General features: G+C 49.0%; 1 protein-coding gene across 1 annotated transcript in view; it reads left to right on the top strand.

Moving 5' to 3' along the window:
- Positions 1–3717: 3717 nt before the first annotated feature.
- The window catches only part of CATSPERG (cation channel sperm associated auxiliary subunit gamma), a 25568-nt gene continuing 18334 nt past the window's right edge, over positions 3718–10951 (top strand). The window contains exons 1-7 of the mRNA XM_025046657.1: positions 3718–4166; positions 4758–5049; positions 5137–5190; positions 9129–9273; positions 9552–9678; positions 9861–9933; positions 10861–10951. The exon at positions 10861–10951 is cut by the window's right edge and continues 89 nt beyond it. Of these exons, the coding sequence (XP_024902425.1) occupies positions 3718–4166; positions 4758–5049; positions 5137–5190; positions 9129–9273; positions 9552–9678; positions 9861–9933; positions 10861–10951 (1231 nt within the window). The remainder of the gene's footprint in view (positions 4167–4757; positions 5050–5136; positions 5191–9128; positions 9274–9551; positions 9679–9860; positions 9934–10860) is intronic.

Raw genomic sequence — 10951 nt, 5'->3', positions numbered from 1 at the left:
ATCACTGGCCAGAGTGATGGAGCCAGCATGCTCAGCTTGGATTCCTCAGGATCCCCATTGTCCCCCAGAACTGAGGCTGGGGGTAAGGTTTCAGTTTTAGAGGCTGGTGAATACTTGAATGAAACTGCCTTCCATAAGAAAGGCATAAGATTGGGAGGATGGGCGGACATTGATTGACTAATCGGCCAGGGCGGTCATGTACAATTATGCAGGCTGAGACCTACATAAGGGATGCCTGGCTGGCAGGGTGGAAACAAACAGAGGCTGAATTTCAAGGCTGGATATACCCAAAGGGGGCTTCTTTTCTCTAAGTAATGGGAAGGACCCATATGATGAGCAGTGACCCTTCAACCAATGTCCTCATACCAGAGAGAAGAGCTTACAGAAGAGACAGAAAAGGAGTTTCAGAGAGGAGCAGGAAAACCAGAAGAGTGGAAAGTATTGGTAAGAGATGAGGGAATTTTAAGGAGGGAGAAGTCAACGTTGTCAAATCATGCTAAAAAGGCACAAGAGGTTGTTTTAATAACAGCGATAGAAAACACTTATATCGGACTTACTGTGAGTCAAGTGCTGCACCAAGATTTGATACACGACAATTTATTTAACCCTATCAGCAGCCCTGTTAGGTACATTCTTTCCACATTTTACAGTTGAGGAAAGGAGGCCCAGAGAGGTTAAATAATTTGCCCACGGTCATACAAGAAGTGCAAACCTGGGATCTGAGCGCGGTTTGGTTGGTCGCCTTGTCCCGTGGGAGCTTAGAAACTCTGCTGTCTAGCTCTCTCTCTGCTGCCCAGTCATTGTGGACCTTGCTGCTCAAGTCAGCCACTGGCTGGGGAGGCAGTTGCTTCTCCACTTCTCGAGGGAGGTGCCTGTGTGATCTGGCTTTCACTCCTCACTGCTGCTCTTTCCAAATTCCTCTAGAACAAGAAACCAGGCCCTGGTCACTTTAAGACTTAAAAAAAAAAAGTGCTTGCTAAACATTCAGGAGGTACAAAGGAGTGTACAGTGGAAAGTCAGTCTTTCTCCCACGCTCAGGCTGTGTCTACTGATTTCTCAGGTCTCCTTCCAGGCAAATACCAGCAATATACATGTGTGTGTAGAAGTGTGTCATTTATTTTTTCTTTCTCTCTACACAAGTGGTATCTAGTATGGCAAGGTGGTTACCATTACAGACGCTGGAGGCAGAGAGCCCCTGGGTATAAATCTGAACTCTGTCACTCGCAAGCCCTGTGGCTTGGGGCAAGTGATTTCGCCTCCCTGTGCATGAGTTTGCCAATCAGTGAACTGGGATGATAACAGCACCTACCTCATGGGCTAATGATTATTCTCATTTCTATACCTTGTTTTTTTTTATATTATATGTAATATATAAGTATATAATTTTTATATACTTTGTTAATAATGTTGTCATTTCTACACCTTGTTTTTTCTACCAATCCAGTGTAAATTGGAGACCATTCCAGAGATATAAAAAAGTTCTTTTTTTTATATCTGCAGTGCCTCCTCTAGGACACACGTCCCATAAATTATTTTGACATCTCCTTAATGGACATGTAGGTGGTTGACCGTCTTTGGCATAAAGGATGCCGCAGCATTCCCCTTGTGCATCAAAGTCTGGCAGAGGCACCTCCCCCTAGTGCACTGTATTCCTGAGCGAGGTTGCCACGAGAATACCCCAATCCCTCTGACTCTGTTCAGGAACCTAAAAGAGCTCAGGTACACAGTTGCTGAGTTTCTTCTCTCGGATGAAGTCACCCCTCCCTGGCCTGTGGGGGTAGGGAGTATAGATGTCCATCAGCTATTCATTTACATAAAGCGCCTATTTGTGTTGGACAGAGTTTGGAACAACAGTAACAGAGAAAGACCTAGACCCTGAAGTCAGGGAGCCTGTGATTCCCTGGTAAATAAAGATCTGTTCCCGGACAGTCATGGCCCAGCGTGGTCTGGGCAGGAGTGAGGGCTGGTCACAAATCACGAAGACCTGAGGGAAGGGTGAAGGAGTAGGGAAAAGTATTCCAGAGGGTGCCACATTGTGTGCGGTCTGGAGGAGGGAGAGCATGTCTTATCCAGGAATTCAAGTTGCTCTGTGTGATTAGGCTGTGGGCTACACAGGTTTATAGGTAGAAAAGAGATGAGCTGGACAGGAAGGCCAACAGGCATAAGATTATGAAACCAACTTCAAAAACAGCTTCGATATGAAACCAACTTCGGAGGTCTCTCTGAGATCCTGGGGAGCCAAGGAAGGTTTTAGAACACTGGTTCCCAAGATGTGGTCCCCAGACCATCAGTATCAGCATCATCTGTGAGGGAGACCAAAGTTTACCACCCCAAAATATGCCTTTGGGATCTAATTTTAAGCTTGTTATTTTTTTTAAAAGAAAAGAGTCAGGAAAAACCTTTGACCTTCCCCACTAACTGCCTAAAGAAATTTAGATGGAGGACCGGCTCCAGGAAGGGAGCTAGCATCACAGGTCACAGTTGTTTAATATGAACTAGGTGTGATACATGGGAACCTAGAATGGCACATTTGCTCAAAGTCCTCTCTGCGTCCCATTGTTAAACATGGCTCTGCAAACATTTATGTACCAAACATTTGCTTTTCCCTCTCCATGTGAATTGTCTTCCTGTCCTTTGAAGTCCCAAACTACAACCCCACCTTCCTCTTTAGCTCCAGAATGGCATGGAACATCAACCACCCAATGCCTCTTTGAGTCTTCTAGCTTATGGCATCCCTGCATGCACACCTTAATTACTTTGTGACATTTTCTCCTGTTAATCTGTCTCATATTAATTTGGTCATTAGTCTGGCCAGAAGAACTTAGAAAAGTGGGAGGAAAATTTATTTTTCTGCCCCCACACCTGTAAACTTGCTAGAAATACAAAATTTCCAGCCCCACCTCAGAACTATTGAATCAAAAATTCTGTGGAGCCCCAAACCTGTTCTAACAAGTTCTCCCAGTGAGTCTAATGCATGCTAAAGTTTGAAAACCATGGGTTCAGTGTAAATTCAAGCTGCTGTTCATCAGAAAGTCACATTGAGTCGTTAACTGTTACGCATCAAGATACGAATGAAAATGGTTAACTTATTGAATACTTGTGCCAGGCACTCTTCACATGTTATCTTATTGACTTTCCACAACAACTCTATGCGATGGCTGCCTTTGTCCGCAGTCAGATTAATTCCCACAAGGAGACCAAACGATATTATTATTATTTTTTTAGATGTGGAAATTTGGGTATCTAAAAGCCTGATTGGGTAGGACACGTTAAGTATCACAAACTTTGTCTCCGGCGCCCTCTGCCGGCCAGCGCGCCCCCCACCCCGATAGCGTAGGTTTTGAGCATCGGCCTCCGTCAAATCCTAGGAGCGAGTTAGCGTGCGTGTTACCGTGGAGACGGACGTGTGAAGGAGGCGTAACTCTGGAAAGGCGGAAGTCGGTGATGGAAGTGCGGGCGGCCATTTTGAGACCGGGCAAGAGGGGCGGGACTGCAGCGGCCAAGTGACGGTTGACCGGTTTTATCTAAGTGACTGGTACCGCGGGGCGGGGAGAAGAGGGGGGTGCCCGGGAGGGAGGTGGGTGGTGTGGGAGGGAAGGGGGGAGGCGAAGATGGGAGAGGCAGGGGAAAGGGGGGAGACTCGAGGGACCGGGCAGAGGAGGGGAGGGGCGGAGAAAGGGCAGGGCGCGAAGCCGGGAAAGCCTAACAGAAGGTGCGATGAGTAGTGGCGTAGAGCCCGTTGCTGTCCAGGGTATGGAAAGGGGTGGTCAGGAGAGGGTCTTGGACGAAAAAGTATCGCGTATCGGCGGGAAGGTGAAGATCGAGGAGGTGCTGACTTACATGGCAGAGCCTGCAGGGAACGAAGAGAAAGTGCAGGGCGAAGAGAGTTCGCTGGGCGAGGGGAGATCTAAAGGCGAAGAGAGGGTCTCTAAGAAGAAGGGGCGGGGCTCTGGGAGGGGGCAAGGCGAGGAGCAGGCCGGGGATAAACAGCTTGTCAAAGGCCAGGGGAAAAGGAGGGTTGATAAGGGGCGAGTCGAGGAGCAGGGGCGGGACAAACAGCGAAAACAGAGCCGGGAGCAAGCTCTAAGCGAGAAACGGGGGCGGGGACAAGGGAAGAGGCGGAGCGTAGAGGTCCGCGACCCGGACCGGGAGAGAGGCGGGGCTAGGTACAGGACCCGGCATCCGGGCAGGGCCCCAGCAAGGAGAAAGGGGCGGTACGAAGAGAAGTGGGTGTGTAGGGCAAGTGGGGGCGGGGTCAGGTGCAGGTGCAAGTGTAGGTGCGAGATCAGAGAAAGTAGCAGGACTGGGGTAAATAGATGGGACGCAGCCAAAGCGAGATACAGAAACCGAGACCGGGTGAAGAGTAGGGGAGGGACGCAGAGCAGCCTCAGAGGAAAAAACAAGAGTAGGGCACGGTTAAGGGGCGCGACGAGGAGGCGGAGCAAAACCAGGAGCAGGGGCGTAGCCAGGAGCAACAGTAGGGGCGGGACTTGGAGTAATAGCAGAGGTGGGATCCGGAATAGGAGCAGGTGCAGCGTCCGGAACTGGAGCGAGGTCTGGAGCAGGGGCAGAGCCGGGAGCAGGGGCAGAGCCGGGAGCAAAAGCAGGGGTGGAGCCAGGAGCAGGAGAAGGGGTGGGGCCAGAAGTTCCAGCAGAGGCGAGTCCAGGAGCAGGGGCGGGGCCAAGCGCAGGAGCAAGGCGGGATCTCAGAAGACCGCCCCGGAGCGCAGTCTTGCCAGCGGGTGTTGATCCCCGCATTCTTCAGGTTCGAGCCGCGCTTCGCGCTGCCCCGCAATGTCTCCTGTTGGCCCTGCGTGGCCGAGACTCCGAATCCTGTGGGTGCTGTGGGCACTGCTGGCGGTGTTATTGTCATCGTGGAGGCTGTGGGCTAACGAGGATAACCAGGAGTGCACCTGGCAGGTTGTCCTGAACAAATTCGAGACAGTAGGCAAGAATGACGGGAGCGACCGCTTATTCGATCAAGAGCCCCTGGAGACAGTGGATAATTTGTTCGGCCTTCTAGTGGACGCGCCCATCGACCCGGATGAGGTGAGGAGACTGGGGTCAAGAGAACGGGAGAGGTCCTGGACTCACACCCCACTGGGCTCTGGACATTTGCCCAAATTCTCCTTGCAGAATTACTTGGGCTTCCCTTACTACTTGAAGATCAACTACTCCTGCAGGGGAGAGGTGAGTGGGTGTAGTGGGGGATGGGCCCATTCTGTCTGGACCTCGGTTTCCCCATCTCTAACATTTTAATAGTCGTGGCACCGCCAGACTCTGGGAACCTTAAGGATTCATAAGGATTGCCTACTATTGCCAGCACATAGTAGATACTCATTAAGCTTTTTTTGCCATTAGAAAATTGAAATATAATTCACATACCATTAAGTAAATCATTTTAACTGTATAATTCAATAGTTTTAGTGTATTCACAAAATTGTGCAACCATTACTACTATCAATTCTAGAACATTTTCATTATCCCCAAAAGAAACCCTGTACCCCCATCCCTCCAGCCCCTAGGGACCACTAATCTACTTTCTGGCCTTATGAATTTGCTTATTCTGGACATTTCATATAAATGGAACCTTTTATGTATGTAGCCTTTTATGTAAACATATATGTAGCTTTTTATGTCTGGCTTCTTTCACTTAGCATGTTTTCAAGGCTCATCCATGTATCAATATTTCCTTTTAATATTTGAATAATATTCAGTTGTATGGATGTGTCGTTACATTTTGTTTATCCGTTCATTAATTGATGGACATTTGGGTTACTTCACTTTTCCGGCTATTATGAATAATGCTGCTATGAACATTTGTGCATAGGTTTTTGTGTTAACATGTGTTTTCAGTTCTCTTTGGTATATACCTAGGAATGAAACTAATGGTTTATATGTAAACTCTTTCACTTCTGAGGAACTGCCAGTCTGTTTTCTAAAGCAACTGCACCGTTTTACATTCCCATCAGCCACGTGGAGGGTTCCAGTTTCTCTATACCCTAACACTTGTTATTGCCCATCGTTTTTACTATAGCGATCCTAGTGTGTGTGAAATGGCGTATCTCATTGTGGTTTTGATTTGCATTTCTCTCAGAACTAATGATGTTGAATATTTTTTCATGTGCTCATTGGCCACTTACCTATCAGATCCTTTGCCCATTTAAAAATTGAGTTGTATTTGTATCATTGTGTTGTAAAATTTCTTTTTTTTAATTTAAAATTTTCAATTACAGTTGACATTCAATATTATTTTATATTAGTTTCAGGTGTACAGCATAATGGTTAGACATTTATAGAATTTACAAAGTAATCCCCCTGATTAGTCTAGTACCCACCTGGCACTATACCTAGTTGTTACAATATTATTGACTATATACCCCCTGCTGTCCTTCACATCCCTGTGACTATTTTGTAACTACCAATTTGTACTTCTTAATCCCGTCACCTTTTTGTAAAATTTCTCAATAAATCCTTAATATATGTCTTAATATATAAAGGGACAGGGCTGAGACATTCCTGATACTGTATAGTCTATAAATTTTTTGTTTCATTCTGTGGGTTGTCTTTTTACTTTCTTCATGGTGTTCTTTGAAGCGCAAAAGTTTTATGTTTATTGAGATATAATTCACATACCATAAATAGCACCAGTTTTATATTTGTTGTTGTTGCTTGTGCTTTTGGTCTTGTCTGAGAAAGCTTTGCCTAACCAGAGGTAATGAAAATTCATGCCTATGTTTTCTTCTAAGAGTTTTTTGTTTGTTTGTTTTAGCTCTTACATTTAGGTCTTTAATACATTTGGAGTTAATTTTTGTATATGGTGTAAAGTAGGTGTCCAACTTCGACATGTGAATATCCAGTTATCCCAGTACCATTTGTTGAAAAGATTGCTCTTTCCTCATTCAATTGTCTTAGCACCACTGTCAACAATCAATTGACCACAAATGTAAGGGTTTATTTCTGGGTATGATTCTACTCCATTGCTTTATATGTCTATTTAGTCTTGATTAGCGTAGCTTTGTAGTAAGTTTTCAAATCAGGAGGTTTGAGTCTTCCAACTTTGTTCTTCTTTTTCAAGATTGTTTTGGCTCAAGTAAGCTTTTTTGAAGACAGTAAAATATTGTAGTCTAGAAGTGAATTTCTGGAGGCTGCAGACCTGGACTTGAATCTGCCACTGATTAACATTTACTTGGAGGAAATGTAGCATGATAGTTAACACTCTGAGCTTGGGAGCCAGGCTGCCTGGGTTCAAATCTCACCTCTGCTGTGTAAGAGCTGAGTGATCTCTGGCAGGTTACTTAACTTCTCTGTACCAGACTTTCCTCATCCTTAACAAGGGTATGGTAATGATCATGCCCACTTCATAAAATGATTAAATATGTGTGAAGCACTTAGCACAGTGCCTGGTTCATAAAAAGGACTCAGTGAATGCTAGCAACAAGTGTCTAGAGTGTGACCTTGGGCATAGACTTTTACTCCAAAAACCTTCTCTCTTTACTTGTAAAAGTATGGTAATAATACTTGATTGTTCGTGTGACATCTACTATGAGTCAGATCCTCTTTTTTTTACAGTGTAGGGGGGATACAATGATAAACAACATGGCCAGGTTTTTCCTATGGATTCAGCCCACTAGGGAAGCAGACAACCAGCAAGTGAATGTATAATTTATGAAGAGTAATCAGTGCAAAGAAGAAAACAAAATGAGGTGATATGTTAGAAAAGAAGGTGTTAGCTGGGTGATTGGAGAAGATCTGTCTGAGGAGGCTTAAGATGATGAAGAGGGAAGACCGTGAGGAGAACTGGGTAAAGCATTCTGGGCTGAGGGAACAGCCAGCGCAAAGGCCATGACATAGGAAAGAGGCCAGTGTGTGTGAGGACCTTGAAGAGGCCCATGTGGCTGGAGCAGAGTGAGTGAGGAGCATAGTGGGAAGGAATAGGTTAGGGAGGTGACGAGGGCCTCGTGAGCCCTAGTGAGGACTGAGCTTTCGCTCTGAGCGAGATGGAGCCAGGAGAAGGTTTTGAGCAGAGGAGGGATGTGATCTGACTCAGGTGTTCACAGGCTCCCTCCTGCTGCATGGGGTGGGGGTGGGGTGGGGTGGAGTAGGGAGCTGCAGACTGTAGGGAGCAGGGATGGGAGCAGTGAGACCAGGGAGGCCGCTGATGGCTGGTCTAAGTAGGACTCGAGGCTTCACTGGATCAGAGTGGTCGTGGCCACTGTGGCCCTGACAGGGAGGAGGTCCCCGCCTCATCAACATCTGCTACCCTGGGGTTGGAAACCCAGGGGCCGGGCTGGCTGTACTCGGCAGGATTGAAAGGGCCCTGCCTGAAGCCTTCCTCAGGATGAAAGCCTGTGCGAAGCTGGTCAGACCTATTAAATGTCTCACACTGGTCTGGCAGCCCGCCCCCCACCCCCTCCCCGCCCACAGTAGCCTCAGTGCAGCTTTCTCTTGGGGATCCTTCCAAGCCTTTGCACATGCTGTTCCATACACTTGCAACACCCTTCTCCTCTCCTCCCATCTCCACTCTAAGCCCTGCCCGTCCTCTCAGCCCAGCCGGGATCCTGCTGTCTCTAGTAGATTGTCCCCAGCTGCCCCCTCACCCTCTTCCCCGGTTCCTTTTTGTCCAACTGCCCCACCCCACACTCACCCGCAGGCTCCAACCCCCAAACCTGACTGTCCTCTGAGTGTGAGGTAGGCAGAGAGTCTCATTTCTGTAGGGAGGATGGAAGCCTCAAGAGGTCCTGGGACTCCCTGAAGTGAGGGAAGAGGCTACTAGCAGTTCTGAGTGCCAGTTCATTCCACCGTCACAATTCTGCTTCTCCCGTGCCGCCTTTCTCCATGCGTTCCCTACATCTAAATTCTGTCCGAAGACCTTGGCCCTGGACTCACCTCCTTTAGGAAGACTTCCTGACTCTGTCCACAGCCCCTAGCTCCTCTGCCCCTCACCTAGCCTGGCCTGTCCCCAACCCCAGTCCCAAACCTAGACCATGTTTTCTCACCTTCCCATGGTGGAGAGTTTGTTCTCCCTACCAAGTCCAGGAAGACAGGCTACTAAAGGTGGGGTTAAGGCGGGGTTGGGGGACAGAGGCTATCTTAAGGACACACCTGTGAGGCCATCTCGCCCTCAGTCCTCCGAGGCCCTGGTCCGCAAGGGCCACCTGACGGGGCTGAAGCCCATGGTGATGGTCACCTTCCAGTCCCCAGTTAACTTCAATCGTTGGAAGTTAGATCATCTGCAGATCCAGATGGAGGCAGCCCCCTTCCGCAGCAAAAGTGAGCCTAAGGGGCACCTGGAGAGGTCACAAGCCTGGCAGGAGCATGAGGGATTGCTGGGGCCCTCAGAGGGGGTGTGGGGATTGTTGGGAGCCCTCAGTGGGGTCTGTGACCTGGAGGGGAGTGTGGGGAGGTCTCAGCAGGTTCCATGGCTCAGATGGAGCTACACATCTGAGAGGCCCCAGTGGGGTCCATGGCCTTGAGGAGGACAGTGGTCTGCGGCCCTGGAGGGCGTGCTGGGGGCCCCCGCAGCCTCAGTGCCTGCTGCCTACCAGGAGACCAGTGCCGTGCAGAGGAGGTGTGTGTCATGAGCTGGTACACGCCCATGCCTCTCAAGAACGGCAGCGTGGTCATGCGCGTGGATGTCAGCAGCAACAGCCTGGGGCCCTTCATCCCCAATAAAAGGTGCCCTTCCCCACACCTGGGGTGAAGGGTAGACTCTGGGAGGGACTTCCTTATCCCCAGATCCCCAAAGAAGCCAGAAGGAGACCAAAGGGAGGGAACAGAGTGGAGAAGTGGCTGTGAGCTATGGCAGGAGCCCCTGAAACTGGAATGCTCACCTGTGCCTGCTCCACACCTGCTGCCAGGTTTCAGGTGAACATCAACGGCTTTCTGCAGAGACAGCAAAACAACAAACTCCAGTTCACTGTGGGACATCAGGTAAGGGCACCCAGCGGGAATGGGTAAAGACCGGAGGCTGGGGCCCCGATTACTTCCCAAACAAGTGGCGGGCCCCACTTATGGAGAGCTCACTTTCTCCAGGCCCCGCGTGAAGTGCTCTGCTCAACGCACAGTCACGTCATGTCTTCAAACTGACCCTGTGAGGGAAGATGCTCTCACACACCCATTTTAAAGAGGAAAAAACTGAGGCCCTAAAGGGGTGGAGCCATTTGCCCACAGCCTCTCAGCATGTACATGTGGAACAAAAACTTAGAACCGTGTCTGCCTGACTCCCGTACCCATATTCTTAATCGTGGTGCATTCATGCATTCACTCAGCAAGCACTTACTGAGCACACAGCGTGGCCCCATGGGACCGTAACAGTGAACACACAGACCAAGTCCCTGCCCTCATAGAGTTGACATTCTCATGGGAGAGACAGACACCAAACCAGTAAACATGAAATCAGGTACATTCCATAGTAGGTTAAAAGGTGAAAAGTACTCTGGAGAGAATTCAGACAGAGCAAAGGGGATGGGTCTGTGCAGAGGGGACTGTAGTGTTTAACGGAATGGTCCAGAAAGGCAGAATTGAGAAGGCTGACATTTCAGTAAAGCCTTGAAGAAGAGGAGGGAATCACATGGATCCTGGGGGAAGAGCATTGTATACAGAGGGAACAGTCAGTGTAGAGGCTCTGAGGTGGGGATGTGCCTGGAAGGTCTGGGAAGCGGTGAGGAGGCCCATGTGGCTGGGAGAGAGAGTGAGGGGGAGAGCGTGGCGGGGATGGTGTCAGAGAGGTGCCAGGGGCAAATCGTGTGGGGCCTCATAGGTCAGAGTGAGGACTTTAGCTTTTTCCCTAAATGAGATGGAGCCATGGGAGGGAGGGTAGGGGGTTGCTGAGCAGCCCTCTCACCCCTACCCCGGCAGCTCTTAAATCTGAAGCCTCGGTACTTTGTGAATGTCTCATCGAGGCCGCTATGGTACACTGTGGATCAGGCACCTGTGCTCTCTGGGTGGC

The sequence above is a fragment of the Pteropus alecto genome, unplaced genomic scaffold (genome assembly GCF_000325575.1).
Source record: "Pteropus alecto unplaced genomic scaffold, ASM32557v1 scaffold314, whole genome shotgun sequence".
In the NCBI taxonomy this organism is placed as follows: domain Eukaryota; kingdom Metazoa; phylum Chordata; class Mammalia; order Chiroptera; family Pteropodidae; genus Pteropus; species Pteropus alecto.
Note: the sequence above shows the minus strand (reverse complement) of the source record. Positions and strands in the feature narration are given on the sequence as shown.